General features: G+C 60.2%; 4 protein-coding genes across 9 annotated transcripts; 2 read left to right on the top strand and 2 right to left on the bottom strand.

Moving 5' to 3' along the window:
- Positions 1-230: 230 nt before the first annotated feature.
- Positions 231-9,237, top strand: FKBP1A (FKBP prolyl isomerase 1A). Its single transcript, XM_086853359.1, has 5 exons — positions 231-369; positions 477-524; positions 6,228-6,340; positions 7,048-7,200; positions 8,209-9,237. Exons 1-4 carry the CDS (start codon positions 246-248, stop codon positions 7,174-7,176), a joined length of 414 nt encoding a protein of 137 aa, XP_086709485.1. The 5' UTR covers positions 231-245; the 3' UTR covers positions 7,177-7,200; positions 8,209-9,237.
- A 1,982-nt stretch (positions 9,238-11,219) lies between these two features.
- On the top strand, positions 11,220-14,276 carry SDCBP2 (syndecan binding protein 2). Of its 2 annotated transcripts, XM_023939733.2 has the most exons (9): positions 11,220-11,343; positions 11,945-12,010; positions 12,133-12,208; positions 12,444-12,547; positions 12,716-12,877; positions 13,117-13,292; positions 13,361-13,532; positions 13,659-13,750; positions 13,836-14,276. In XM_023939733.2, exons 2-9 carry the CDS (start codon positions 11,957-11,959, stop codon positions 13,888-13,890), a joined length of 891 nt encoding a protein of 296 aa, XP_023795501.1. In that variant the 5' UTR covers positions 11,220-11,343; positions 11,945-11,956; the 3' UTR covers positions 13,891-14,276. The 2 variants fall into 2 exon arrangements, with proteins under 2 accessions (XP_023795501.1, XP_086709479.1); XM_086853353.1 differs by lacking the exon at positions 11,220-11,343 and having other exon boundaries at positions 11,840-12,010.
- SNPH (syntaphilin) lies at positions 14,145-27,465 on the bottom strand. Of its 5 annotated transcripts, none has more exons than XM_086853348.1 (6): positions 27,292-27,465; positions 27,092-27,149; positions 20,196-20,272; positions 19,242-19,343; positions 17,575-17,724; positions 14,145-16,735 (listed from the first exon to the last, which is right to left on the bottom strand). In XM_086853348.1, the coding sequence occupies exons 3-6, from the start codon at positions 20,237-20,239 to the stop codon at positions 15,598-15,600; spliced, it is 1,434 nt and encodes a 477-aa protein (XP_086709474.1). In that variant the 5' UTR covers positions 20,240-20,272; positions 27,092-27,149; positions 27,292-27,465; the 3' UTR covers positions 14,145-15,597. The 5 variants fall into 5 exon arrangements, with proteins under 5 accessions (XP_086709474.1, XP_086709472.1, XP_086709473.1 ...); XM_086853346.1 differs by having other exon boundaries at positions 19,242-19,442; positions 27,292-27,457; XM_086853347.1 differs by lacking the exon at positions 27,292-27,465 and having other exon boundaries at positions 19,242-19,442; positions 19,888-20,272; positions 27,092-27,107.
- Positions 25,571-27,307, bottom strand: LOC147650150 (uncharacterized). Its single transcript, XM_086853409.1, has 3 exons — positions 27,273-27,307; positions 27,092-27,149; positions 25,571-26,660 (listed from the first exon to the last, which is right to left on the bottom strand). Exons 1-3 carry the CDS (start codon positions 27,305-27,307, stop codon positions 25,653-25,655), a joined length of 1,101 nt encoding a protein of 366 aa, XP_086709535.1. The 3' UTR covers positions 25,571-25,652.
- Positions 27,466-27,753: the final 288 nt, after the last annotated feature.

The following is a 27,753-nucleotide window of genomic DNA, read 5'->3' on the forward strand; positions in this document are numbered from 1 at the left end:
ACGTAACTGATTCTGTGTTGGGCCACGCACCCCGCGGCCGTGCGGGCTGGAAATGGCGATAAAGGGGCAAAGCCCGCAAGGCCTCGCGCCCGGGGGTCCCTCTCGGCCGGGCCCGCGTTCCCCCGGCAACCGCGCCGAGATGGCGGCGGGGCGGGGGGGCGGAAGATGGCGGCGGCCAGGGCGGCACCGCCGGGCGGGATCTATGGAAGGCCGGGCGGGATCTATGGAAGCGACGGGCGGGCTCTATGGCGGTAAGTGCCGCGGCTGCGCACACGCGGCCCCTCCTCCGTTGGGCTGCGGGCGTTGCGGGTGCGAGCGGCACCGGCACCGGCATGGGCGTGCATGTGGAGACCATCGCCCCCGGCGACGGTGAGCCGCGGCGAGCCCGCTTCCCCCCCACCCCTTCTCCTTGCCCTCCCCGCGGGTCCCGGTGCGGGTCCCGGTGCCGCGGGGTGATGGCGCGTGTCTCCCTGCAGGGCGGACGTTCCCCAAGCGCGGCCAGACCTGCGTGGTGCACTACACGGGTGAGTGCGGGGCGGCCCCGCGAGCCCAGAGGCGGAGGGGCGGGAGGGTCGGGGCGGCCCGGACACCGAGGGAGCGGGGCTTGCCGCCCCCCCGCCCCCGGCTGCCTGCAGGGACCCCGGGCGCGGCTGCTTGGATGGGCCGCGGCGCTCCATGGGGCAGAGGGGGCTCCGGGCCGCCACGGGGGCCTTTCCCGGGGAGCGAGGATGAGCCCCGGGGTGGGGATGGAGGGCCTGTCTGTGGCCCGTGTTCGTGGAAAGGCCCCGTTGTCCCCGTCTTTTCCGCAGCCTTTTCAATGAAGGGGCCTTTCCCACGCTTATCCAGCCTTTTCGGGGGTGCACCGGGGAACGACCCAGGGGACACCGGGGCGCAGGCGGGGGCACCCCGGGTAGAGCCCTGGGCTGTGGGGCGGCCGGGCCTGGAGCCCTCATGGGCTCCACGAGTCACCCCCCGGGAGCTTTGGGGTCTGCTTCTTCAGAGCAGGGTCCCTCCTTTCACAGCTCTCTGCAGGAGTCCATCCCCCTCCCCAGTCCTGCTGCAGTCCCTTCTCCCTTGTGGGGTGACACCAGAGGTGTCCGGGGGCTGCCCCAGACCCACATCCTGGGGTTTTTTGGGGGAACCCTGGTGCAGGTAACCAGGGCACTGTTTAGTGGTCAGGGTAGCGCTTTGATGAGGGGCTGCCCCAAAGCCAGGGAGGGTCATGTCCTCCAGCAGCCTTCTGCAAGCTGGGGGGAAAGAAGCCAACCTTAGGACCCCTGAAAATGCTTTGGGGATCATCCTGGGGGCTCTTGTCCCCCTGGGCTGCCTTTTGTACAGCGTTGGCTCATTGGCTTAGAAAAAACGAGTTAATGACTCATTTGTGACTGTTTTTGCTAATAACCAATTCCCCTTCTTGCCCCAGCGTTTACGGCCTCCCCCTGGGGGGCTGGGGGTTCCCCTCTCTGCGTAGCGGGGCCCAGCCTGCCAGGAGGGCTCGGCGGGCATCCAGCCCATCTGGTGCTCCTCCATCTCCCCCGTCCTTCCCGTTCCCTCGTCAGCAGGGAGAGGAAGCAGCTTGGTCTGCCCGGCCGCCCCGTTTCCTCCGCCGGTGGAAGAACAAAGAGAGGCTGGCAGGCAGTCAAGTGGCTCCCGGTGGGCCAGTCCTGCCGCCTGCCAGCCCTCCCGGCTCCCAACCCTCTGGCTCTCTGCACCGGCTCTCCCCTCCTGCAGCGCTGCTGGAGCTTGGCTGCTGTCCCCAGCTCTGTCCCCCATCCCAGCAGAGCTGTTTGGGGGTCACCAGCATCCTGTCCCCACGTCACGGTGCTTCAGGCAAAGTGCTACGTGGTGACTTGCTCACAACGGACCCTCCCCAGCAGCAGTGATCTCCTGTGCCTGGGAGCGGTTCTCTAATTTCCTTTATTTTATTTTTTTGTTATTATTGTCTCCATTTGTCCTTTATCCCCACCCACGTTCCGTCTGCAGGCAGCTCTTGCCCCTCCGCCTCAGCAGGCAGCAGGAATCAAACACCTCCAGGCCCTGATGCCATTTCCCTGCATCGGCAGCGCAGTTCCTGCAGCCAGCCCTGCCAGAGACTGGAGCGAGGCTTGGCTCAAGGGAAACCTTACAAATCTTTGATTCCCAGCCTGTTTGCAACACTTGCTGATGCGAGAGCTGCATCAGGGATGGTGACAGAGTGCAGTGCTGGAGGTGCCGAGCTCCAGGATTCCTTCCAGAGCCCTGTGTTGGCTCTGTCCCTAGCTGCCCCTTGCTCTGGTGCTGGGGAGATCCAGCCTGTGCTATGCAGGAGGCAGCTCTCCCTGTGCTGGGTTATGGATGCACAGTGGTTTGGGTAAAAACCTCTTGGGGGAAAAAAAAGGTGATCCCAGGGTGAGGGACTGTGGGGAGCCAGCTTGGTCAGCCAGTGGCTGGTGCTGCTTCTGCTGGTCCATGGGACATGGCCCTACCAAAAGCATTCCAGGATGGACAGACAGCCCTGGTCCAGGGGGGCAGTGCAGAGGAAAGAGGTTGAGAAAGAACAACCTCTCAGCTTCCTCCTTGGAGATGCCAGTTGCTTATAGTGAGGTTGCACAGGAAATATCTGGGGGGAGCTGGTGGAGTTGAACCTGTTCCACCTCCTTCCTTCCAGGTCTTGGGTCTTTTTGTGGAGAGCTTGTGCCATGGGGTGTCCGAAAGAGCCTTTGATGTGAAATCTGCTGTGTAGGGCTCTTAAAGGAACTAAACCAAGAATAAAGCTCCCCGATGTGCCCAGTGTGTTCAGCACACTTTGGTTTGCTTGCAGCAACTGGCATGGGATGGAGTGAGGGAGTGAATCAGTGGGGAGAGGATGTGGATTGGGGGCCAACAGAGTTAAGCCCCCCTGAGTCAGAGCAGGGAGCAGAGTGGGGGTGCTGTGCAGCTGGGGGTCCTGCAGTGCTGGTGCCAGACGGACCAGCTATGTGGGGAGACTCTGGGCACCCCACTGTGCTTCAGGAGGGGAAATGGGGGGGCATAGTCATTCTGGGGAGTGCCAGGACAGGAGCAAGTCTGCCATGGATTGGCCAAACAGCTTTGCCTGAGTGGCAAAGCACACTCAGCATCCAGGTCTCTGAGGGAGTTGAGCTTGGAGCAGAGAGGGATACTGGAGGAACTGCCTTTTTCCAGCAGGATAGCACCAAGAGGACTGCTGTCCTCCCCAGAACCTGTGCACAGTCCCTGGGGGCAGTGGTGCTCCCCAGGCTGCTCTGGGTGCTGCCCTTGATGCTCTCCTGCTGCTCACAGAATGCCCTGTGGTTGTGAGGTGTTCCTCCAAGACGTGCGAGTGCCGGTCCATGGGCTGTGGCAGCTGTGGTAGCTCAGTGCCATCTCCTGCTCCCCCTTCTCTGCCTGCACTGAGATCCTGTCCTGCCAGGCCTCAAGAATGGTGGGCAGAGCCCTCTCTCCATCCAGCTGTGGGTGATAATGGGAGTGCTGGTGGAAGCAGGATTGAGCCTCATCCAGGCATCCCTGCCCTGAGCATGCTGGGTATTCCAGGGCTTCTGGGAAGGATTTTCCATCCTGTCCCAGTTGGAGCAGAGGTGCCTGCCCCACTGCTCTGGTCTCCTCCTGCCTCCTTGGGAGGCTGGCTCTGTGCCGGAGCCCCTGGGCAATGGCCGTGCCAAGGATCAGCGCCCCAGAGGGGATGGAGGGGGTGCGGGTGGGGCTCTGCACCCCCAGCAGAACCCGACCTGGCAGGTTTGTCCCAGGGCTGACTCTGCCTGCTCCAGCACCGCTCGCTGCCGCCTCTGCCTGCCCAGGGGGGCCCAGAGCCAAGTCGCACGTTGCAGCCGGCATCTCCCAGCTCCTGCCTGCCAAGTGTGGCAAAGACCTGGCTGGGCCACGCTGCCTGGCTGGGGCTGGGGCTGTGCTCCAGAGCCCCCACTGCATCCCATGGCTGCTGCAGCCTCAGCTGTAGGGCGCTCTGTTCTTCCTCACAGTGATTTCCTGGGACCCATTGGGGTCTGTTGAGTCCAGCTGGGATCTCTGTGGGCTCAAATCTTTCTGGGTGGGAGCCAGGGCAAGTGGGTCTCCATAATCCACCGGTGTGAGTTCTGCTCTCCTTGCAGGACTGGGGGTGACAGGCATGGAGCACTGTCAGGGGCTGTCTGCCTCTCCTGGGGCTCTGCAGGGGTAGCTGCTTTTGCCAGAGGATGCTTTGCCTCCATAATATCTCCTTGCTCAGGGGTAGCAGGGATGAGGAAATGGTTGCTCATATTTGTCCAGGGCTGGAGAAATCTCCCAGGAGGCTTGTGGGCAGAGGAAGTGCCTGAGATGAGGATGCAGTCTATGAAGGATTGGAGCCTCTTTGTTTTCCCAGCTGGCATGATGGGGGAGCATGGCAGCCCTGTGCTGGGGAGCAGGGACAAGCTCCCACATATGGCCTTCTCCATCCTGGTTTGGGAGAGCTGAGTGATCAATCCCTTGGGCTGCTGCAACCAGCATGGTCCATCAATCCCTGTCTTCTGCAGCCAGGGAGCTGCCAGCCTGAAACAGTTCCTGAGGCTGGACTGGGACAGGTGAGCTTGGCAGTGGGGTTGGGCAGTGCCGTCCATTCCTGTGCAAGGTTGGCAGCATCTCCTGCACTGCTGCTGATGCCTCTGCATTCCCTGGTCAGGACAACAAAAGGGATGCACTTCTGCGGGCTGCACATGCCCTTGGAGCATCCTGGTAGTCCCTGCTTGCTGTGACAAGCAGGGGGTTGTGTTGCTTGGCCCCTAGGGTTTTCCCTTGATGGATGTCCAGGGAGAAGGGTGGCAGAGAGCTGTCCTCTCTGTCCCTCCTCAGCCACCTCAGCCCTTGCTGAACGGGAGGGCTCGGAGCCGAGTCGGGGTCAGCTGGGGCCGCAGCCAGGCAGCGCTGCCGGTGCCAGCCGGCATGGGCTGCCCTGTGTCCCTGCTGCCAGGCAGGAGGAAGGCCAGCGCACAGGAGCAAGGAGCAGTGCCAGATGGGGCTGGAAGCAGGTTCAGCAACAAGAGGTTTATCCTGGAAGGAGGAAATAAGAGAGCTCCAGATTTACTATTCCAAAGTCCAGGGCTAGAGCGTGACCGGCTGAGCTGATGCTCGACACCCTGGAGAAGGGATTTTGCTGTCTATTAAATTAAAAACTTTATTCTGCTCCCTGAGAGGAGCCCAGGTCTCAGTGCTTGTTGTCCCTGCAAAAGTGATGTATTTTCTCCCGCTGTGCAAGCAGGGGCTGAGCTACCCCATCCCATCTTTTCCACACATTTTCCCTTGCACACATGCCCTGGCAAATGGAAGTCAATCTACTCCATGCCATCCTGAGGAAGTTTGGTTTTTCAAGACTGTAGAGCAGTTTCCAGCCAGGATAGCAGGATTTTTAGGCTGTTTTGGAAAGAAGTGTTTTGGAAGAGAGTTTAATTTTGTTCTTACCACACAGGTTTATTCTACAGGGTGCTGGCTGTGTTAATGCAGAGCTGGAGCTGTCTTATGGGAGCTGACTGGTGGAGTTACTTCTCCTATAAGGCAGCGCCAGCTCCAAGATTCCCCAAGAAGGTCACACAGGGAGCAAGGGAGGGGAGGAAATTCCTCCTTAGCTCATGTTGGGGAGTTATATTTAGCTGTGGGGATATCAGCCTGGCTCAGCCCTTGCTGGGGAACAAGGGCTGCCCCAGGCACACACATCCAGCTCTTGGTGCTGCCTCTCCCCATCATCATTCCTGGCTCCAGGAGGGATTTGGCCTTAGATAGCTGGGCATAGACAGGGCTGGAGGCCAGTCACAGCCTCCAGATGGAGGGCTGGAGTGTCATCAGTGTTTTGGGTGCCTGAAGGTGGAAGCCTGGTGAGTGAGAGGCATATTTTCTGGTGGGATGGGAAACACAAGATCAGATCCTGATGCCTGATAAATGGTTGTTGGTAGTATTGCAAGGTGGGCAAGATTTTCTTCCCCCATCCATCTGCTCCCCTGTCAGTCCTTGGTCCTGGCCCAGAGGAGCATTTCTCTTTCATCCAAAACAGTTAAGTGTCATCCTTCCCTGCCCCAGGATGGTGATGCCACAGGGATTTCCCCTCCTATACAGGTGTCTCCCAGGGAAAAGGAGGACAAGCTGAGACACATCTTTGACACAGAGCCATGTGACTGTCACCTGCTCGGGCTGCCAGGTCACAGCATCTCGCATTAATGTGCATGGCTCTGTCCCTGTATCACCATCATCTCCCTCTCTCTCCCCAGGTATGCTGGAGGATGGGAAGAAGTTTGATTCCTCCCGCGACAGGAACAAGCCGTTCAAGTTTGTGATGGGCAAGCAGGAGGTGATCCGTGGCTGGGAGGAAGGAGTCGCTCAGGTGCCCGCAGCTCCTCCGCCTCGCGCTCCCCGTGCCAGGCTGTGCTGCGCCGGGAGCTGCAGCGTGGGCAGGAATCAGTGTGCACGCAGCTCATTCCCTATTTTATTATTTTTTTATTTTATTCCCCTGTTCCACCCCCTCGGCGCTGGGAGGTGTGGGTGTGAATATCACCTTCTGCATTGCCACCTGCCAGCTGGCAGGAATGGAGCCGGGCCAGGCCCCAGCAACACCTACGGCACGTCGGTGACTCAGCGGTGACATTTCTGCACTGAGTCAGCTCTGAACGAGCACGGCGGGAGCGCTCAGGCCTCCCGGGCTCCGGAGCCCACGCGGAGGGAGGGCTGGTGGGCACAGCACAGCTCCGGGCTGTGATCCCACGCTGTGGGCACAGCACAGCTTCGGCTCCTGCCCGCGTGACACTGCTCACTCTGTGTCATGCAGGCAGCACAAGGATGCTGGTGGCTGGAGGGAATGGCCTGGCGTTCCCTGCCTTTTCTCGTGTGAAGGACTTTTTAAGCCCTGCTCTTTTTCCAGCCCGTGCTGCCTACCTATTCCCTGACATTCTTCCCTCTCTGGTTTGTGCAGCCTGGGTCCTTACTCTTGCCCAGTGTAGGGAAGGCAGTGAGGACAGGTGTGTGTCCCTCCTCTGTCACTCACCTGGCAGTTGTGCCCATCTCCTGACATCCCTGTTTCTGTCCCTGCCCCAGATGAGCGTTGGTCAGCGGGCAAAGATGACCATCTCCCCAGATTACGCCTACGGCTCCACTGGCCACCCAGGGATCATCCCACCAAACGCCACTCTAATTTTTGATGTGGAGCTCATGAAATTGGAATGACCCATCCCAGCACCCTGTCCTTGGGTAAGGAGGGGCAGCTTCTGTCAGGGACTGTGTGGATTGAGGACAGCTCAAGGCCCCTGTGTTTGATTTTGGGACAGTGTGGGGAGGTGGGATGAGGGCAAGAGCGGGGAGTGGGCAGTTGTGGGGAATGTGAGAAAGACAGGGCAGGTCTCTGGCTGTGGGTAGAAGTTGCTCTTGAGAGTCTGGTGAGCTGGGGTTCAGAACACTACAGTGCTACATGCTAAGATCCCAGTGTGGCAGAGCTGGTTTCATGTCATGGAGGTGTTGCAGTGCCAGTTCTTGGTACCTTGGGTTCTGAGTGTTGTTGCTGTACCAAGGGGGCTTGGCACACCCCCTCCTGCCTCTCATGCTGCCAGGGTATGGGGCTGATGGAGTGGGCAGGAGGCTGTGACTATGACCCAAGAGTTAGAGCACTTCTGCTATGAAGACAGGCTGAGGGCTGGAGTTGCTCAGCCTGGAGAAGAGAAGGCTCTGGGGAAACCTTGGAGCACCTTCCAGAGCCTAAAGGCGCCCCAGGAGAGCTGGAGAGGGACTTCACACAAGGGCCTGAAGTGACAGGGCAAGGCAGAACAGCTTCACACTGACAGAGGGCAAGATTAGATTGGATATTAGGGAAAAATTCTTCACTGTGAGGGTGGAGAGGCACTGGCACAGGTTGCCCAGAGAAGCTGTGGCTGCCCCATCCCTGGAAGTGTCCAAGGCCAGGTTGGATGGGACTTGGAGCAACCTGGGATAGTGGACAGTGTGCCTACCTGTGGTAGGAGGCTGAAACGAGATGGTTGGTCCCTTCCAACCCAGCCTGTTCTGTGATTCTCTGGGGCTCTGCTCTGGGGTGTGGGGTCCCCATGGTGTGGGCAGGGTGGGGCTGTGCTCCCCGCTGTGGTTGAGGCTTGACTGCTGCTCTGAGTGCCTGGTGTGATTTGTGTGGAGGCTGCTGTGCCCTGGGCACATCCCCTCCTCGTCAGGTGGGCAGGCAGCTCTGTCACACTGCTTCTCCTCTCTCCCCAGGTTTGGCACATGGAGGAATCCAGAATCTCAGCTTCAAGAAGAGTGCACATGACTTTATACGGAGCTTTTCCTGATAGCCCACTACACTCATTGTATAACCTTACACCTTGATTGAATGCCTTTGGTCACTAAGCTTTGCGTCTGACTCTTCCTCCTTGTATTGTGTTTTTATGTCTTTTTAAACTATACGCCGTAAACCTCAACTCTTTTTGGGTCAAGTTCTTAATCTTATTTTTGTTCCAGGTGTAGACTACGTTTTCCCAGTAGCACGCAGATGGGCTGACCTTAGATAGGAGTCATTTGAACAAAAGGAATCCTGTTAGTTACTCGTTTTCATGCAGATTTATGGTGTTTTCAAACCAGAAATTGCTGCTGCTGCAAAAGCCATAGCAGAGTGAGGTTGTTGAGGCTGAAGGGATGCAGAGAGCAAGGTAGCACTAGGATTGTTCATAGGAATTCTGCCTGGAATGGGACAGCGAGGGAGCCTGGCCTTTCCCTGCTCCCTGGGGAGCATCACTGCAGGCATTGTGGGTTTGCTGTGGGAAAGGAGGGCTGCTCTGCCCCTGCTTCACCCTGCCATCTCACGGTGGGCCTGCCTTCCCCTCCAGACCACTTCTGGATTTAGGGAGTTGGGTTTCCACCAGAGCTCCACCACACCTTGAAAATCCCGTAGCATGGAGCTTTCTTTAAAGAAAAAAGGAAAACTGGACAAGGGGAAGGTTCTGTCTGCAGGGGAGGTGGTGGGGGCTCAACTCAACAAAAATGCCTCTGTCCTCCTTCCCCATGGAAAGGAACCATCAGCCCCCACATTGTCCCCACTCTGAGCACACCTGCCCATTCTCTCCTGCCACCTGATGCTGGTCATCGCTGCTTGCCTGGTGTCACAGGATGCATAGCTGTCCCCTGTGCCCCCCTCTGCCCTGCCCAGTCCGTTGGTAACAGAAATTCCCGCCGGTCACTTCCTTCTCCGCCGCACAAAGGTATCCAGTTTATTATCGCAATAAAAACGCTTTATGCTGGCTTTTCTCAGCCCTGTGTCCTGGAGGTTTTTCCTCGCCCATCTGTCGCTCAGCAGGGGCTGGGCTGGGCTCAGGGGGTGCTGTGTGGGGTGCTGTGGGTGCTGCTCTGGGCTTGTAGGGTGCTGTGCCAGGCTCCGGGGTGCTTTGTGTGCTGTGCCAGGCTCACGGAGTGCTGTGGTTGCTGTGCCAGGCTCACAGGGTGCAGTGCCAGGCTCATGGGGTGCTGTGCCTTAGTGTGAGGCTCAGGTGCTCAGCCCTGGGAGCACAGTAAGATGCCTGGGGCTCTCGCTCCTGTGCTCTGTTGGGAGGTGATGGCGGCCTGCTGGAATTTGCATAATTAATTGCCTCACCATAACCTATTAAGCATTGCCCTCACAGCCTCATGCCCTTGTGGCTGTGACTCAGCCCAGACTGGAAGCATGAGGGATAGATGGATGCATGTTCCCATGGTCCTTGCCTTTCCTTGCATCTTTCTGAATTTATTTCAGTCCTTTTTGAAAGCTGAACATGGCATACAGGGCACAGCACATCACCTGCTTTGGCCTTTGCTGCTGCAGCTGTGGGTGTTGTGTGTGTAGGACCTGCTCAGGCACCACTGTGAGCCAGTGCCTGGCTCCTCTGCTGACAACCTTTGATCAGTGTGCCACAAGTGATAACACAGCCACGATCAATAACACAGCTTGTCCCAGCTGCCATGCAAAGTTTGTGTGTAATGGGTCCTGGAGGGAGCAGTGGCCCTGGGGCAGGTGCAGCTTGGCCACTGGGATGCACCCAGGAACACTGGTGCTGGCACAGGGCTGTGCCCAAATTAGCACTGCCCTTAATTGCTGCTCAGTTAAGCAGAACAGGAGCTTGTGGGGCACTAGCACCCTGCTTTGTCCTTTGCTGTGGCTGTTTCTGGGTGGAAGCTTGAGGCCAGTTTGGGTTTCAATTCTGCAAAGCTTTTTGCTTTAATTATTAACTGGTGCCAGGCACTGCCATGGCTTCTGGCTGGGGCTAAGCCAGGGCAGGGGGAGGCTGAGGGAAGCCCCCTGCCCTTGGGCCCTCAGCCCCTGCACAACTCCTGCAGCAGCCATGAGTGCAGGTGGGGTGTGAGTCCTTCCAGCTGTGCCTTTGTGGGGATGAGGGTTTCAGGGAATGAACAGACTCCAGGAAACAAACCTCTGTGTCTATGCAGGACTCTGCTCCTGGTGCTCGAGCTGTTCTTGTCCTGGGCTGGTCAAGGCAGCTGAGCACCATCCAGCTAAAAATAACACCGGTAAATAAAACACTTCCTCCTGGCCTGGCACGGTGGAGCAGAGGCACGGGGAGCTGGGATGTGCCTGGCTGCGGCTCCACAGTGGGACTGGCCCCGTGCCAGGGAGTTCTGGGCTGGTGCCACCAGGTCCAGGCCTGCCTAAGTGCTCTCGGCACCCCCCTGCCCAGCCCCTGGGGACACGGTGGCCCATGACATCCTCAATGCCAGCAGCAGAATGTCACTGCTGGCTGCTGGAGGGCTGGATCCCCAGGTGACATGGTGGTGGCCCATGGCAGCAGGATGCCACAGCCACCCCATTCTGAGCTCTGTGCTGGCTCAGTTTCTCCACCTGCAGCATGGGACTCCTACACCTGGCACGTGTTCCAGGTGACGGCTGGAAGGGTGTGGGATATGGGATTCCAGTCAGGGCCGCGTCAGCCGCACACGCCAGGGCAGCGAGGTGTCAGCAGGAGCCACCACCCACGCAGGGAATCACGGTGGGGAACCCCCTTCACCCCCCAGCAGGGCCTATGGAGCCCAGGAGGGGCCAAGCCACGTGCTGAGGGTGGCAGGAGAAGTGATGCATTTGGGGGGGGAGGGCACCATGAGGGGGGTACAGCCCCACCCCTGCTTCCCCAGGATGCCCGAACCTACAGAAAGCCATCCCTGTCCCCATCCCAATCCCTGTCCCATCCCTGCAGTGCCAGGGCTCCGTGCATTATTGCCTTCACCTTCCTCTTCCTCTTCCTCACCTCTGTCCTACTCTGCACCTACAGATGCAATCAGCTGAGGCTGTCTGGCCCCTCCCTGGGCTGGGCCTGGCTATAAAATCCAGGGGCCAGGCAGAGGGTGTCACAAGGCTTTGGGAGCTGTTGGCAGGTGAGTCCAGGGGTGCCAGGGGTGGACTTTGGCGGATTTTGTTTGTTGGATGCTGCTGCTGTCCCTGGGCTGCAGGTGGGATCCTGCCTGGTTCTCACAGGGCTCAGAGCTGGGTCTGGATTTGGCCCCTACACCATGAGTTTTGGATGATGCTTTTTAGGGCACAAGATGCTATAGAATGGGTTTGGGGGGGCACAGCCTTGGGCACATGAGGTGAAGAGGGGGCTGATGGTGTGTGAGGGCTGTTCCCATGGGACATCTCACTGTGTGTCTGGGTAATGTTGGAATGGCCCCACTGGCAGCAGCTGGACATGGGGAGCAGAGGGGTGTGATGAAGGGCAAAGGGGCCATTCCCATGGGATATCCCACTCCCCTATCAGGGTGGTGTTGGGATGGCTTTGTGGGGCAGGTGAACATGGGGACCAGGACCTGCTTGGCACACAGAAATCCATGTCCCAGCCACCAGGAAGTGGTGGTGATGGTGACATGGCCTTGAGTCACACTGGAGGCTCAGGTGACAGCCCATCTCCGGTACACGGGCTGGGAGGGATGCTCAGAGAGAGGCCACCCAGTCCCTGAACCGCCCCATCCCTGTCCCCAGACAGCAGCAGCGATGGCAACACTCTACCCCTCCCTGGAGGACATGAAGGGCCACCAGGTCCTGCAGGTCAGTGCCTGCTCAGCAGTGTTACAGGAGCTGAGCAGACCCCAATGGGTCCCTGTGGGGCCTCACCTCAGAGGGTCCCCTGGGGTGGGGGGCACAGCATCGAGCATCCTGTCTCTTGGCAGGCACAGGCAGCAGCTGGGGTGAGGACCCCCGCCACCACAGTGGTCACAGAGAAGCCAAAGCTCACCTCAGGTGCTGGTAAGGTGGGGCATGATCAGCTCACCCTGTGCTGGGGCTGTCTGGGTGGGTAATGATACTCAGTGTGTGGGGGGGCTTAGCTGAGACCCCCTCACAACTCAGTGCACGGGTTGGGGATGGGATTTTGGGGTCTCTTTTTGCTGGCCCATGGTCCCAGGGGCTCCTGGGATAGAGGGGGCAATGGCTGTGGGTTGGGGGCCCCAGGAGCTGAGACCACACTTGGTATGTCCCTCAGAGCCACCTGTGCTGTACCCCAACCTAGCTGAGCTGGAGAATTACATGGGGCTGGCGCTCTCCAGCGAGGAGATCCAGAAGAACCTGCGCACCGAGGACAGCACCGTAGGTGTCTGGGCTGGCAGCTCCCTGCCCCACCTGGCTCCCCATGCCATAATGGGGGTCCCTCTGGCTCCTCATCCTGCCTGGGAAAGGGATGCAGCACTTCCAAAGGCTGAGGTGCACAGGGCTGTGTGTCCCCCCTGTCCCCACTGACCCCCAGCTCCCCCACAGGCACTGACCCCCGCTGGGCCCTCCCCAGGCCAGCTGGTCGCCCCCCTGAGCGGGAACAGCGCGGGGCTGCGGCGGGCAGAGATCAAGCCGGGTGTGCGGGAGATCCACCTGTGCAAGGACGAGCGGGGCAAGACAGGGCTGCATCTGAAGAACGTTGACCAGGTGAGGGGCTGGGCTGGCACGGGGCTGGGCTGGCACAGGACGGTGTGTCATGGCGCGATGTGACACGGCGTGAGCATGACAGTAGGCACAGCGTGACATGGCAGTGTATCATGGCACGGCAATGTGTGGCATTAAATATCACAGCGTGCCACAGCACAGCAGGGTGCAGATGGCACGGCATGGCATACCATGGTGCGTGGCATGGCCATCGGAGTGCCACCACTCCGTTGTGTCCCCAGGGCATCTTCGTGCAGCTGGTGAAGGCCAACTCGCCAGCAGCGCTGGTGGGGCTGCGCTTCGGGGACCAGGTGCTGCAGATCGACGGCAAGAACTGCGCAGGCTGGAGCAGTGACAAGGCACAGCGTGCACTGAAAAAGGCCAACCCTGAAAAAATCGTCATGGTGGTGCGGGACAGGTGAGTGGCTGGTGGCAGCGGTGCTGGTGGCAGTGCCAGTGGCAGCACTGAGGGTGCTCTCCCCACAGGCCTTTCCAGCGCACCGTGACCGTGCACAAGGACAGCACTGGCCACGTCGGCATTGTGGTGAAGAAGGGGAAGATTGTGTCACTGGCCAAGGACAGCTCGGCCGCCCGCAACGGGCTCCTCACCCACCACTGCATCTGCGAGGTGAACGGCCAGAACGTCATCGGCATGAAGGTAGGGCTGTGCCCTGGTGCTGCAGGACACGCCTGGGGAGTCCAGCATGTGCCCAGAGAATCCAGGAGGGAGAGGGATACTGAACTAAGCTGGGCACCCTATGGACCTCCTTGTTCTTTCCCACAGGATAAGCAGCTCATGGAGGTGCTGGCAGGGGCTGGGAACGTGGTGACACTGACCATCATCCCCACCGTGATCTACGAGCACATGGTCAAACGGTGAGAACGTGGGGCTGCAAGGACCCCCCCACACCCCACAGGGACCCCCAGGTTCCCCCCACTGACCTCCCTTCCCTCTGCTCAGGCTCTCATCAGGGCTGGTGAAATCGTCCATGGACCACTCCATCCCTGACCTGTGACACCATCACTATTGTTCTGGCAGCTGATGCTGGAAGCCCAGAGGACCTGCTATGGGGAACCCACAGCACCTCCAAAGGAGCTATTTTAGCACAAAACTCCTTATCCCTTCAGAGTCTGGGTGGCTGCTGGGTGGTCCTTCCTCTCCTCAGCAGGGATGGGGCAGATGTCCTGTACAGGGTCCCATTGTCCCCGTGTCCCTGCTTGGACCACCCCTCCCCAGGGTGGATGCCAAGGGCTGGCTCCAGCCAAAGCAGACACAGACCCAGCGACATTTATTACATCCACCACAGACAGCAAGTACAGGACAGGGGAAACAAGAAGAGGGGGGTTACAGCTTTTTCAGTTCTGTATTTAAAAAATATATTATATAGATTTGTCTTTCAAATATAGTCGTTACATTTATTTCTTGGCAAAGCTTTGGATAGTCTAACAGACGTGTACACAGATCCACAAATACATTGCATGAGAGGCGAATATCCCAGCTCCACTTACATCAGCCCCGGCTGCCTGGACACTGCTGCTCCCCAAATCTTTCCCCTGGCACCTGGTGTTGTGCTGGTGGCAGAGCTGCTGTCCCCACTGCCCCCCAGCACGGGCAGAGCCGGCGGAAGGGGGATGGAGGGAAGTGTGGGGCACACAGGATGTGGCAGGTGCCCCTCTGGGGAGCACTGGACACCGGCGTGTGGAGCATCACCGGCTGCCAGGGCACCTGGCCGGTGGCACCCATGGCTGGGGGAGCGGGCTTGGGTTGGGGTTGGGGGGGAAACACTGTTAGTTCAAGTCACGAAGAAACCACAGACATTCGTGGGGTGGGAGTGCGGCGCGCCTGGGGGAGCCCCAAGTCCCGCGCCCCGACAGCCCCGCTGAGCAATCCTTGCTGTCTTTGTGTTTCAACAACAAAAAAAAAGGCATTTTTCCGGAGGCCACCAGCAAAGCGGGGGTTTGGGTGGGCCGGGGCGGCAAAGGGCTTGGCTCTGCCTGCACGGCACTGCCCGCACCCCAGCAAAGGCATCCGAGCTCCAGCACGTGGTGGATCACCGGCATCACGGCTGGCAGAACCGCAGGAGCCCCCGGCCCCGCTCCCCGGCAGCCAGAGTCCCAACAGCCGGGCTTCAGTCTGTACCCAAAAAAAAGTGAATATAGTGCAAAGCAAAGGGAGGGAGAGCCCACGGCTTCCTCGGGGGGCTCCGTGCGTGAGCTGCAGCCCAGTTCCATCCCAGGGTGGGGAGGCATCTCCCAGGGAATGGAGGTCTGGCCCGAGTCGCTCCGGAGCCGATCCCTGTGTCTGGCCAGGACCCCCCATCCCCCTGCTCACAGACAGACACTGCCCCTGGAGCAAGGGGCATCCCCAGCGCCCCACGCTGCCAGCACCTTGCCATCACCCGCCCGTGGCAGGGCTGGCCCCGGGGATAACCCGGCGACAAACAAAAAGCGAGTGCGACGGAGGGAGAGCCCCCCCGGCGGGTGCAGCCCCGCAGCCATGGGCACAGGCAGGGGTGTCCATCGGCGGGGGGTGACGCTGGCTGCCCACACCCCTCTTCCAACAACGATTCTTTCCCTCCTTCAGGGCGAAGGAGCTGGGGGGGTGGGCAGCACATCTCGATGCACCCACAGACCCCTCGGGCCCTTCCCACCCGCCAGTGCCACGCCGGGGCTTTACAATCAGCAGTCGGGTCCGTGGGGGCGGGTGGAGGGCGCCGGAGGGGTCAGGGCTGGGCAGTGCCTCCGGGGCCGGGGCTGGCGACGGGGCGGCAGCCCATCCTGCGGATGGAGTGCAGGGCGACGGTGCAGCAGCCCCGCAGCAGCGAGCTGATGTTGTAGATGGGCTGGCCCTGCCGCCGCTGCGAGCGGCACAGCCAGGCCACCGTGGGCACCGCCGGCACCACCACCGCCAGCAGATCCACGATGAAGTGGCGGCTCCAGTAGCTCTTGGAAGGGTTGGTCTCGCAGCCGGTCACCTCCGTCAGCTCCTCCTCCGCCACGCAGGCGATGGCCACCGAGGGGCTGGAGCTGCGGGGCTGCCGCACCGCCGGGTTGCAGGGGACACCCCCCTCGGCACTGGCAGCCGCCGCCGCGGCGTCGGGCTCGGCCATCATCAGGTCCGTGGTCCCGGTGGGGTTGGCGAGCTCGGGGACGGGCATCGTGTCTTCCATTTCAGAGACCCAGGCGGAGGTGGGGCTGCCCAAGCTGCAAGCCTGGGACTTCATCACCTTCTCTAGGATGGTGTCCAGGTCGGGCTGGCAGGGCACGAAGTCCGTCTGGATGGCCCGCTCCTGCATGCAGCTGGCCTGCACCCCTGCCTCCACGCAGCTCCGCAGTCCCAGCACCTTCTCGTAGGTGTTGCTGGGGGGCAGGCGGGTGCCGAGCTCACCCCCCACGTCCAGCGGGTCCGTGTGGCCCGGAGCCTCCTCCATCCCCACGAAGCCGCTGTCGGCCCCCTCGTCCAGCGAGATGGTCTGCGAGCCCCCCACGTTGCGGTCCCCGGCTCCCTGGTCGCTCAGCTTGGTGTAGGTGGAGCTGCGGGTGAGGGATCGCGCCGGGGACCCCCCGGCCGACTCGCCGGCGCCCTCCTCCTTCAGCGCCCCATTCTGTGCCACCTCCATGCTGTGCAGCAGCGTCTCCAGCTTCTTGTTCTGGATGTTGATGTCCACAAAATACTTCTGGAGGCCTTTGTCCTTCTCCAGTAGGTTGTTCTTCACCGTGTCGATGACCTGCTTCAGCTGCTTGATCTCCTTGCGAGCCTCTTTCAGCGCCAGCTGGGCCTCCACGCGGTGGCACTCCTCCTCGATCCAGTCCTCCTGCATCCGCGACAGCTGCGTCTTCAGGTCCTCGATCTCAGCATCCCTGCGGAGACGGGAGGGACCACCGCGCCGCTGAGGGGGCTGCAGGGACAGCCCTGTCCTCGTGTGCCCAGCACTGGCTTGCCACCAGATCACCCAGTAACACTCCCAACTGGGAATAAGGGATGGAGCCAGTGGCTTAGGGACCCTCAGGAGTGATGCTCAGGGAGCCTCGGAGTGATGCTCAGGGAGCCTCAAGAGCAATGTTCAGGGACCCCTAGGAGTGATGCTTAGGGGCTCTCAGGAGTGACACTCAGGGACCCCAAGGATGGATGCTTAGGGACCCTCAGGATTGATGCTTGAGGACCCTCAGGACTGATGCTCAGGCCCCCTGGCAGCACTGTTGGGAACAAGGGGAGCTCAGGGATCCCTGGAAGTGACACTCAGCGTTCTCCCAGGGAGGCTGCAGCACCCAGGTTCCCTGAGGGCTGCGTGGGGGTGGGCAGGTGCCCCGGGCAGGCGCGTGGCAGCTGGCACGGTGGCGGGGCTGTGCCTAAGCCTGAGAGGAGCAGATGGGGATTAGCCACCCTCTGACGCTGAAATTCAGCAAAAGCGTGGCAGGGACTTAAAACAGGGTGAGGGGAGAACACAGCCACTGCAGGTGGGACATGGGGCTCTCCAGTCCCCAAATCTGCAGCTCCCGGTCAGACAGGCAGCAGAGCCAGATCCCTCATGCCAGCAACGCCATGGTACAGCTGTGACCCCACACCCTGGGCACGAGCACGAGGACAAGGTGCCGTGCTGGGAACTGAGACACCCAGAAGGACCAGTCCCAGACAGGAGCTGCCACAGCAGGTGGCGATGGCTGGTGCTGGCACCCTCACCATGAGCTCACGTGCTCACCTGTCCTGCAGCCGCTCCTGTGTGTCCTTCAGGCGAGCCTTCAGGTGCCGGATGCAGACCTCCTTCTGCTGCAGGGGAGTCAGGTACTGCTCCGGCGTCGGTGGCTTTATCCCATGGTTGTCGCTGCAGAGGTTGTACTTGGACGAGCGCCTGAGGAGACACAGATGTCACCCACTGCCAGTGCTAGGGTCAGCACAGGCTTGACCCAGGGGTTCTAAGGCCTGCTCTTGGGGTGCAGCCCCATAACACATCCCAAAGGAGCCCTGAGAGCAGGAGGGGCAGGGTGGGTGCGTGAGGGTGCTGTGCCCTGGCAAGAGGGGCGGGGTGGGTTGTGCCTCAACACAAAATGTTGTGCCTCTGGCAGGACAGACAGGGTGGGTGTCTCTGGTGCTGTGCCCTGGCGGGAGGTGGGTGCAGCTCCTGGACACAAGGGTGCTTCTGCCAGGTGCTCTCCCTCTGTGGTGCAGGGACACCGAGGACTCTGTGTGCCCAGAGTGACCTTCCTGGAAATAACTGTAGTGGATGGAAACCCCAGGGTGGGATCAGCCCTGCCAGAGATGGAGGCACAAGGGTTTGGGATGGAGCAGGTCCTGAGATAGTGGCTGTCCTGCCCATGATGCTCCTTCCCTGGAGCAAGCCAGGGAATCCAGCATCTGCTCCGGGCTGGGCCAGCAGCACGTCTGGACCCTCCTCGTGCCACCACTGGCACTGGGGCAGAGGAAGTGACAGCTCTGGCCCAAAGCCTGGGACAGTGTGGAGAGCAGGGGCTGGCCAGGGACAGGGCTACATGGCCAAGCTGGGAGGCATGTGGAGAGCTGGGAGCTGCACGAGTGGCTCTGGCATGGCAGTGGGGGTCCAAACTCCCTGTGTATGGAAAGGAGGCATCCCAAAGCCCCCCTGCACGGTGTCCATCAGCCCAGCAGCCTTTAGCCATGTCCAGTAGCATTGTGTTAGAAGCATCCATGCCTTGGAATGCCCCATGGCAGCAGGATGGTCATTGCCTCCGGCCACAGCACACATGACACCTGCTCACCATGTCGTCCTCGGACCCCTCAGATCCTCCCAGAATGATTCCACCTCTGGGAGCTGGCAGGGGCAGGAGACAGGCAGGTGATGAGCAGTGCACCACAGGCTGCTGTGCCTGCGGGGCTGGGGCTGGTGCCCATCCCACAGTTTGGTGCCGGCTGTTTGTGCCCCGGACACACCCGGAGCTCCCTGCGGAGAAGCCAGGGGGCCACCAGCTCTTGCCAAACCTTTGCCGGGCAACACGAGGGGATGGAAGCGAAGCTCCTGCCCTCGTGCCTTTGGTCTGGAAGGATCCGGGTGCTCCTTGGAATGCAGGAGTGGCGGGAGGGAGCGTGCAGCGTGCAAGCCACAGCCACAGCAGGACGGAGGGAAGAGGACGGGGGATCCCTGGGTGGCAGGCGGGGGGACAGGGAGGGAGACGACACAACAACAGTGGCGGAGAGGTTTGGAGGAGGAGGGTAGTGAGGGTCTGTGGAGACACACCAGCAGCTCCGCCAGCTCCGGCTCCCCCAGCCACCAAGCGCACAGCCTCGCTCCAGCGGCCCCTGCGCTCCTGTCCCCGCTGGGCACCGGCACCGGCAGCTGCTCCCCCTGCCCGGGGACACCCAGCAGCCGCCCTGGGGCCACGGGTGATGGGTTACCTTGGGGTGGGGCTGCTGTCGCTGCCCTTGCAGGAGCCAGAATTGCTGCTGCTGCTCAGCGAGGAGGTGCCGTAGGTGTCCCTCCCGGGGGGCGAGGGGCGCCTGGAGGCAGGGAGAAGAGGCTGTGTCTCAGGCCGAGTGGCTGAGGGCGCTGAAGACTTAAAGAAGGAGGCAAAGCCACTCCGTCCATAAACCCCGCGACTGCCAACCACCACACCGAGAACACACAAGACAAAAGGACAAAACAAACAGCAGGGATCAAAATTGCACGGACATGGCGACGGGCACAAAGGCAGGGCTGGGGGGGATGTCCACCCGCTCCCCCTTCCCTGGTGTGGCAGCCCTTGGATGCTGGCACAGCATCCTTGCACCCTGAGGATCTTGGGTACCCCTGGAATCCCCTTGGAAGCCCCTCGGGAGCCCCCTGGGAGTCCCCTGGGAGCTCAGTCCCGGCACAGCTCGAGCCACATCTGCCAGAGCATCACCTAACGTGGGCAGCTCTGCCTCCTCTCCCTGCCCACGCTGAGCCTGCACCTCCCTAGCGGCAGTCCAGGTCATGGAGACAATGGGAGGGGAATAAATGATTTTTCTTTCTTTTTCCCTTTACCACTCAGCTCAAGGAGACATTTTCCAAGGGCTAACATACCTCCCAGTTTCACTGCCCCAACCCAGTGCTCTCCACCACTGCCTGCCTTCGCCTGGACGGACGGAGGGGTCGGTCCTGGCCGTGGCACAGACGGACAGAGGGACGGGGCGTGCAGCACTCGGGGAGCTGCATGCACGGACAGGGAAGTGCTGTGCAGCGGGCAGTGCCATGCAAACCCCTGAAAGCTGGGCTGGGGGTTCGTGCTGCGAAGTGGCAGCTGGTGATGGTGTGGGGATCGTGGGGATCGTCTCATCCCGGCTGCAGGCGCTGGTGTCCAGTCTCGAGGTCAGAGGTTGAAGCATATTCACCTTCGTGATCCTGTGGACGCGCGTCTGCTCCCCGGCACGGACATGGCCACGGTGCCACGGGTCCTGGGCACAGGGAACTGCGGGTGAAGGCAACAGAGAGAGCAGGTGAAGGCAGGAAAATAGCCCTGATGAGATGGGGACCCTGTGGGGTGAGCCCTGGCACCAGGGCATCAGTACAGACCCCAGGGCCACCAGTAAAGGGACAGATGAGGACAGCATCCCCTGCACATCTGGGCTTTGCTTCCCACTTGTCTCCCACAGCCCAGAAATGCCAGAATGCTGCCTGCCTGCGGTCCCACCAGGATCCTGTGGGCACACAGCAAGGGTGTTCTTAATTTGAAATGCAAACCCAAAAGCAGAGCAGGTGCCTGCCCATGGTCTGGAGCTCCTTTCTCATCATGGCACATCCTTCCCCCTGCTCCCAGATCCCCATCCCTGTCAGGAACCAGGGAAATGCCACAGGGACAGAGTGCCTGCAGTGGTGGCATAACTGGGGGCAGAGATGGTACAAGGGCTCTGACCCAGCCATGGAGCTCCCCGGGCAGGCAGCTCTCCCTGCAGTGGGCTGCGTGCCTGCTTTTCCTTAATTAAGTGCAAATCCCCCATTCAGCTGTGAAATCAGGTGAGGAAGAACAGATCCCTGCATGATGAGGCAGCAGCCGCTAATCCCTAGGGGAACACAGAGCCCGCTTTCCTATAAATAAAAAGGCCAGATCCAGAGGTTTGCAGCACCTCGGGCACACGCAGGATGTGAAGGAGTGAGGGAAGCATCTGCTCAGCACCCGCATCCTGCCGAGCATCCCATGGCACCGCTGGGATCCCCACTGTGCTCCCACACTGCCAGAGACCGACAGGCCGAGGCCCCCCCAACCCCAGACCTGTTCACAATGCCAGCATTTATCTCAGATTTTGGCAGAACAATGCAGGAGATGGGACCTGCCAACACATAATCGATGGGTGACAGGAAACACTGTGCTGCTGGCCCTGCTCCAGGGGAGAGTGAGGAGTGGGACAACAGAGGAGGCAGAACATCCAACTCAGCTGTCCCAATTGCCACCCCAGGTTATTCTTCTTCCAGGATACCTCAAAGCCCACCCTGGCTAGCCCAGGCCCCTCCTCTGCCCAGATTTGCTGCTCCCTGATCCCCAAACTAGGGCATCAAAGATCCCATGGCTCTGGTGATGTGAAGTCCCAAGTCCCAGCAGGCACAGTGCCCCATGACAGAGGGATGCCAGCACTCCTGGGACACTGCAAGAAAGATTTGGGATCCTGCTGCTCCCACCTGGGATGGATTCTCCCAGAGATGACCTGGGCAGGGTAAGGCAGTGTTTGGTCCTGCTGGATCACTGTTCCCAAGTGGGCAGTGAGCTCTGCTACTGCAGCAGTGTGAATCAGCATCCAGCAAGAGCCGCGCGTGGCCTCACGCTGGCGGGAGCATCCTCCAGGATTCTCCATCACCCTCCAGCAGTGCCACACAGGGCTGCAGCACAGCCTGCACTCCAGCAGCTCTCAAGCAGGGATTTAGGGAGATTTGAGAGGGTTGATTCCTCACCCCCTCCCCTGCAGTCCAGTGGTATCTGGTATTATCCCAGGGGTGCCCAGCATCAGCCCTGTGGTGCCCATCATCAGCTCAGCTGTACCTGGACCTTCCCCACTCATGGCAAGGTCACCCTCATGCCACACTGCTCTGTGCAGGGGTCCCTCTGTGCCCCCCTGACACCAGCAAGTGCCAGCACTGCGGATGGCACCTGTGTGTCCAGCACATGGGGCTCCTGAGAGCACCCCACCCCACACCCCAGGCACCTGCCACCAGCATCCACAGCCTGGAACGGCTCTGTGGGGACACCTGGATTTGGCCTCATGTCTGAGGACCTCATTTCCTCCTCCTCTCACTGCTGCAGACTTGCCTGGTGCCCACATTGAGGCTAGATGCCTCTCAAAGCATCCAGGGTGTCTGGAATTTAATCAGTGATAATAAATTGTCATTATTCCCAAAGAATCAACCAGCCACTTCAATCTCCCCAGAAGCCTCATTGTGCCCACAGGCTGCCCAGGACAGGCAGGGTGGGCAGATCCAACACCAAAGCTAAACACACACGTTCCCATGGGTACGTGGCTACTAAAGGCAGAGGAAATGATGGATCTGCACTCAGAATTACCCCCATGCACAAGGATGAGTAGCTGCAGCACCAATGGAGCCTCACCAGGAAAGCAAGGGGAAGTCCAGGATTAACCCTGGTATAGTGGGTGGCATCCCTGCCCATAGCAGGGGGTTAAAATGACAGAATGGTTTGGGTTGGAAGGGACCTTGAAGGCCATCTCATTCCAACCCCATGCCATGGGCAGGGACACCTTCCACTATTCCAGGTTGCTCCAAGCTTTGTCCAACCCAGCCTTGAACATTTCTAAGGATGGGGCAGCCACAGCTTCTCTGGGCAGCCTGTGCCAGAGCCTCACCACCCTCACAGGAAGAATTGTTTCCAAATATCCCATTTAACCCTGCCCTCTGTCAGTGGGAAGGTATTCCCCCTTCTCCTGCCACTCCTTGTCCAAAGTCTCTCTCCAGCTCTCTTGCAACCCCTTTAGGCACTGGGAGAGGCTCGTAAGAGCTCTTCTCGTAGGAGCCTTCTCTTCTCTACCAGCTCTCTCAGCCTGTCTCCACAGCAGGGGTGGTCAGGGCAATTCATAGACCAAGACAAAGATGACTTGTGGGGCATTGCCTTGTCTCCACACAGGGGGACCAGCAGGACCCTGCTCAGCACAGCACCTCTGTGTCTGCCCTTACTACCTGGGAATGCCAGCATGGGCCAGGGTCCGACACTCCAACGTATACCAAATCCAGAGATTGTCCTGCAAACCACCTGTGTGGTCCAGCACCCTGCAAATCCCCTAAAATGCAGCTTGGGGGCTGAGCAGGGTGGACACTGCCCATTGCAAAGACCTGTGTGCTGCTGGTGCTGCTGCCAGCAAAATTGCCTGTGAGTCTCTCAGCACGTGTGGAACAGAAGGACAGAGCTTTTACCAACAGCACCAACCAGGGCTTGTTCCATGCAGTGGAATTAGCCTGGGGAATTCCTGATAAATAAAAGCAATGGGCCTTGATAAGGAAACAGCTGGATCAACAGCATGAAAAAGTGGATCCCCCACAGAGGGCTGGGATGCAGAATCAGCACAAGTCCCCCACAGTCCCACTGTCCTGGGGTGGGTGACACCGTGGGCTCATCTCCTGGTGGGTCCCCGGCTCCTGCCAGCCACAGAGAGGACCTGGGGCACTGCTGACCTACTCATCACACCATGACAGTGATGGATGGCAGAGCAGTGAGGTGCCTCAGGCTGAGCTGGATCACTGCCCCACAGAGATGTTTGTTCACCTCAAATCCTGCCACTTCCCCACTCCTTGCTGGATCCCCTGGCTGTGTCAGTGATGGACAAGCCAGCCAGGTATGGCCCTTCCTAGATGCTGCTCACATGGGAAACAAGGACACAGGATGCCTGGAGAGACCCTGAAACCTCCAATGGTTCCTCAGCTTGTTCCTCTGAGGGTTTCATGGCTGCAGGCTCAAGAGATTGCTCCCATCAGCTTCCTAAGCTCAGCTTCTGTGGGATCCAGAGGGATCCAACTGCTGCCAGCTCACCCCATCCCCACAGGGATCATGAGAGAAGATGTGAGAGCCTGCAGCTACTGCCCATGTCGATGCTCAGCACAACACTGCTGTGCCAGCAGCCGCCACATTTCCCTGGATTTCTCGCTGACTGCTTCCTTTGTCGAGGCTCCCATCATCCTGCCTGCTGCCGGATTTCTGTGTTTCCCTTGGCACATCCTGTGTGAGGAATCTTTTGCAATGGTGGCACTGAGCCCAAGCGTCTGAGAGCAGCTTCACCCACTGCAGAGACCTGGGAGAGGAACCGTGGTGTCCCCACGGGTCCCCTGGGAGATCTTCAGCCTCCCAGGATGAACAAGAGTAAAAGCAGGGGAAACGCAGAGAGGAAAATCACAGCTTTGTTTTTCCAGGGGCCAAAAAGGGCTCACAAGGACCTACCCTGCCTTCCTGACACCCGCTCTGCTTTTCTACACACTAAAAATAAGCACAGTGCTGGATGTGGCCAACACCCAGCAGCAGACGTGGGGCAGAGCTCTTGTTCCTGGACAGTGGCAAGGCCAGGGCTGCTTGCACTGGAAAAGGGACTGGGATACGGCTGGGTTGCAGTGGGAAGGAACAGGATCCAGCAGCCAGGGCTGGCAGAAGTCCTGGTGCAGGAGGAGGTCAGCACTGGAGCCACCACCTGGGCAGCTGGGGGCTGCCATGACCATGTCCACTCCTCCTCCTGCAATGGGGTTTTTTTTGGGATACAGGGATTGCTTTGCTTTTGCTCCAAGAAGATTCCAAGGATGTAGGAATATCTCCAGAAGCTGGGAGCCTCTGCTCCAGTGTAGAGGGGTTCATCCCAAAGCTTCACCTGGGTCCCAGGCAGAGGGAGATCATGGAATCACAGACTCATTTAGGTAGGAAAATACCTTTAATACCTTCAAATCCAACTGCTAACCCAGCACTGCCAAAGCCACCGCTAAATCCAGCTCAGGGCAGAGCCGAGTGCTCGGGGCACAAGCAGAGACAAACCCCATGGGGTGTTTATGCAACACCACCAGAAAAATCAATGTTGCTAAGAGTGGTTGTATCCCATTCCAAAAGGCAGCAGCATCTCCTTTTATTCTCCCGTTTGTTATAAAATGCTGAGTTGACATCCAGAGATTTCAGGAAAACAGACACCATTGGGAAAGCTCGGGTTATGCAGCTCATCACTTTTCCAGCTGACCTGGCTGCAACTCCGAATGGGGAGGCGGCAATTCCCAGCCCTCATTAGCTAGAAATAAGGTGCTTGACCAGAGGGCAAAGGCTGGGGTCTTGTTGGGGACTCTGGAGCCGAAGGGAAATGGGAGAAGAGCTCCATGACAAGTGCTGTAGCAGCATGAGAGCAGGAGTGGGATACCCAGGATGAAGACCCCGTGGTCTCACCCCGGACCAGGAAGGTCAGCAGGATGGGATGGAGGTGACTTCCCACTGCACAGCCCATCCTGCAGAGGTGCTCTGGCAGGAGCCGAGCTGAGCTGTGTGAAGCAGAAGGAACAGCCCACTCCTTTGAGATACAAAGGCAAAAACCTGGAAGACAAACGCAGCTTCCAGTGCAACAGCTCCTCCTCCCCTCGGTGCCTCTCGCGGCGGAAGCAGGTCTCCCCTAACCACCATCCACCTTGAGCGAGGGCTGGGAATGACGGCGGCGCCGGGGGATTAGTCCTGGCCTCCACACGGCTGGAATGGCCTACTTTAACCACACATTTAACCACACACCACATCTCCTGCCTCAGCCCGCTGCAGCACTTCCGAGATGGGAGCACTGCCCCTCTGACCTCCACCCCGGGACCCCTGGCCACCAGGATTTGCATCTTCTGGCACAAGGTCACAGCACAACGTGCCTGTTGCCCAGAGAGGGTGGGAAAACCGGGATTTTATAAGCAGAACAGGCACCCAGCAGTGGGTTCTGTGCGCCAGCCACAGCGCTGACCTTGTGGGGAGGAGAGAACAGAGCACCCAGCTCATCAACCCACTTGGGTGTTCCTGTGTCCCTTTGGAGACGGAGCATGAAGCCATTAAATAATAAAATGTCAATTGCAGAGCAGCCCCAGCTCCTGCGATGCCCCATGGTGCCAGAGACACTTTGGGATGCTGCACGAGCAGGTGTGGGGCTGGTGCTTGAAGGGAGAGTCTGGCGCATGAGATGTGGGTTTGGGGAGTGCAGGGGGGATTTGGGGTGTGCAGGGACAGTCTGGTGCATGAGATGTGGGTTTGGGGAGTGCAGGGGGGATTTGGGGTGTGCAGGGACAGTCTGGTGCATGAGATGTGGGTTTGGGGAGTGCAGGGGGGATTTGGGGTGTGCAGGGACAGTCTGGTGCATGAGATGTGGGTTTGGGGAGTGCAGGGGGGATTTGGGGTGTGCAGGGACAGTCTGGTGCATGAGATGTGGGTTTGGGGAGTGCAGGGGGGATTTGGGGTGTGCAGGGACAGTCTGGTGCATGAGATGTGGGTTTGGGGAGTGCAGGGGGGATTTGGGGTGTGCAGGGACAGTCTGGTGCATGAGATGTGGGTCTGATCCATGTGACAGGGGATTGGCGGATGCAGGGAGAGTCTGGTGCATGAGATGTGGGTTTGAGGCGTGCAGGGAGGGTCTGATGCATGTGACAAGGGTCTGGTGCATGAGATATGGGTCTGGTGCGTGTGATGTAGGACGGGGGCATGCAGGGAGGGTCTGCTGCATGAAATGTGAGTCTGGGTTGTGCAAGGAGGGTCTGAGGCATGCAGGGAGGGTCTGGTGCCTGTTTAATAGGTCAGGTTCATGAGATGTGGGTCTGGCAAGTGCAGTGCAGCTCTGGTGGGTGCAATGCGTGGCTGCTGCTGCTGCTGTGTGGGTCTAGTGCATGTCATATGGGTCCAGGGCTGTGAAGCAGGACCGGTGGGTGTGGCGGGGGTCCAGGTGGGTTTGCAGTGTGGGTCAGGGTACATAAGATATGGGTCTGATAAGTCAGACGTGGGTCCATTGCGTGCCACGGGGGGTCCAGCGCACGCCGTGGGCTCTGGTGCAGCAGTACGGGTCTGGTGCGTGCCGCGGGGGTCTGGCACACGCAATGCGGGTGCGCTGCGGGCCCGATGCGTGACCCGCCCCGAGCACCCTGTGTCCCGGGAACCCCCCCGCTCCCGCTCCCCCCGATGCAGAGCGGCGCTGGCAGACCCGGCTGCGCCCCCCGCCTCCCCCCACCCCGAATGTGCAGCCAGAAAGGGATGAGTCACGGCGGCCGCGGGGCCCCGCACCGCGCCCCCCGCACCGCGCCCCGCACCGCTCACCTGCGCGGGGCCCCGCCGATGTCGGGGGCAGCAGCGCCGGGGTGGGGGGCTCAGCGACCTGCCGGGGAAGGGAGAGAGCGGACGGTGAGCGGCGGCGGTGCGGGGCCCGGTACCCGGGTGGGGTACCCGGTGCGGTGGGGTACCCGGTGCGGTGCCCCCCGCCCCACCCCGCACCCCGCACCCTCCCCCGCCTCCATCACCTGCGCCGGCCTCCATGGGTGCGGCGGGGCGGCCGGGAGCGCTGGAGGGATGAGGGAGGGATGAGGGAGGGATGGAGGAGGGAGGGATGGAGAAGGGAGGGAGGGATGGATGGATGGAGAAAGGAGGGAGGGAGGGATGAGCCGTGCAGCTGCGTAATTTGCTCCCTCCTCTGCGATCTTAAAGCGACGGCGCCGCGGGTGCCTCTCCCCGCCCCCCCCGCCGGGTTTCCCCCCGTTTCTATGGCAACTCCCCTCTGCCGGAGCGGCACAACCACCTCAAAAAAAGAAACCAGCCGGGTTTTGGGGTCCCTCCCCGTCTGCGAAGCCCGGCGGGCCGGGTGTGCCCTGCGCCCGGTGGCCCTGGGCTCCTCGCCCGGCGTAACCTCGGAGGAGGAGGAGGAGGAAGGGGAGGGGGAGCCGGGGCGGCCCCGCGCTGCAGCCACCCGGCCCTTGGAGTCCCCC

Source organism: Cyanistes caeruleus, chromosome 16 (assembly GCF_971803275.1).
Source record: "Cyanistes caeruleus chromosome 16, bCyaCae1.hap1.1, whole genome shotgun sequence".
NCBI classification, from domain to species: domain Eukaryota; kingdom Metazoa; phylum Chordata; class Aves; order Passeriformes; family Paridae; genus Cyanistes; species Cyanistes caeruleus.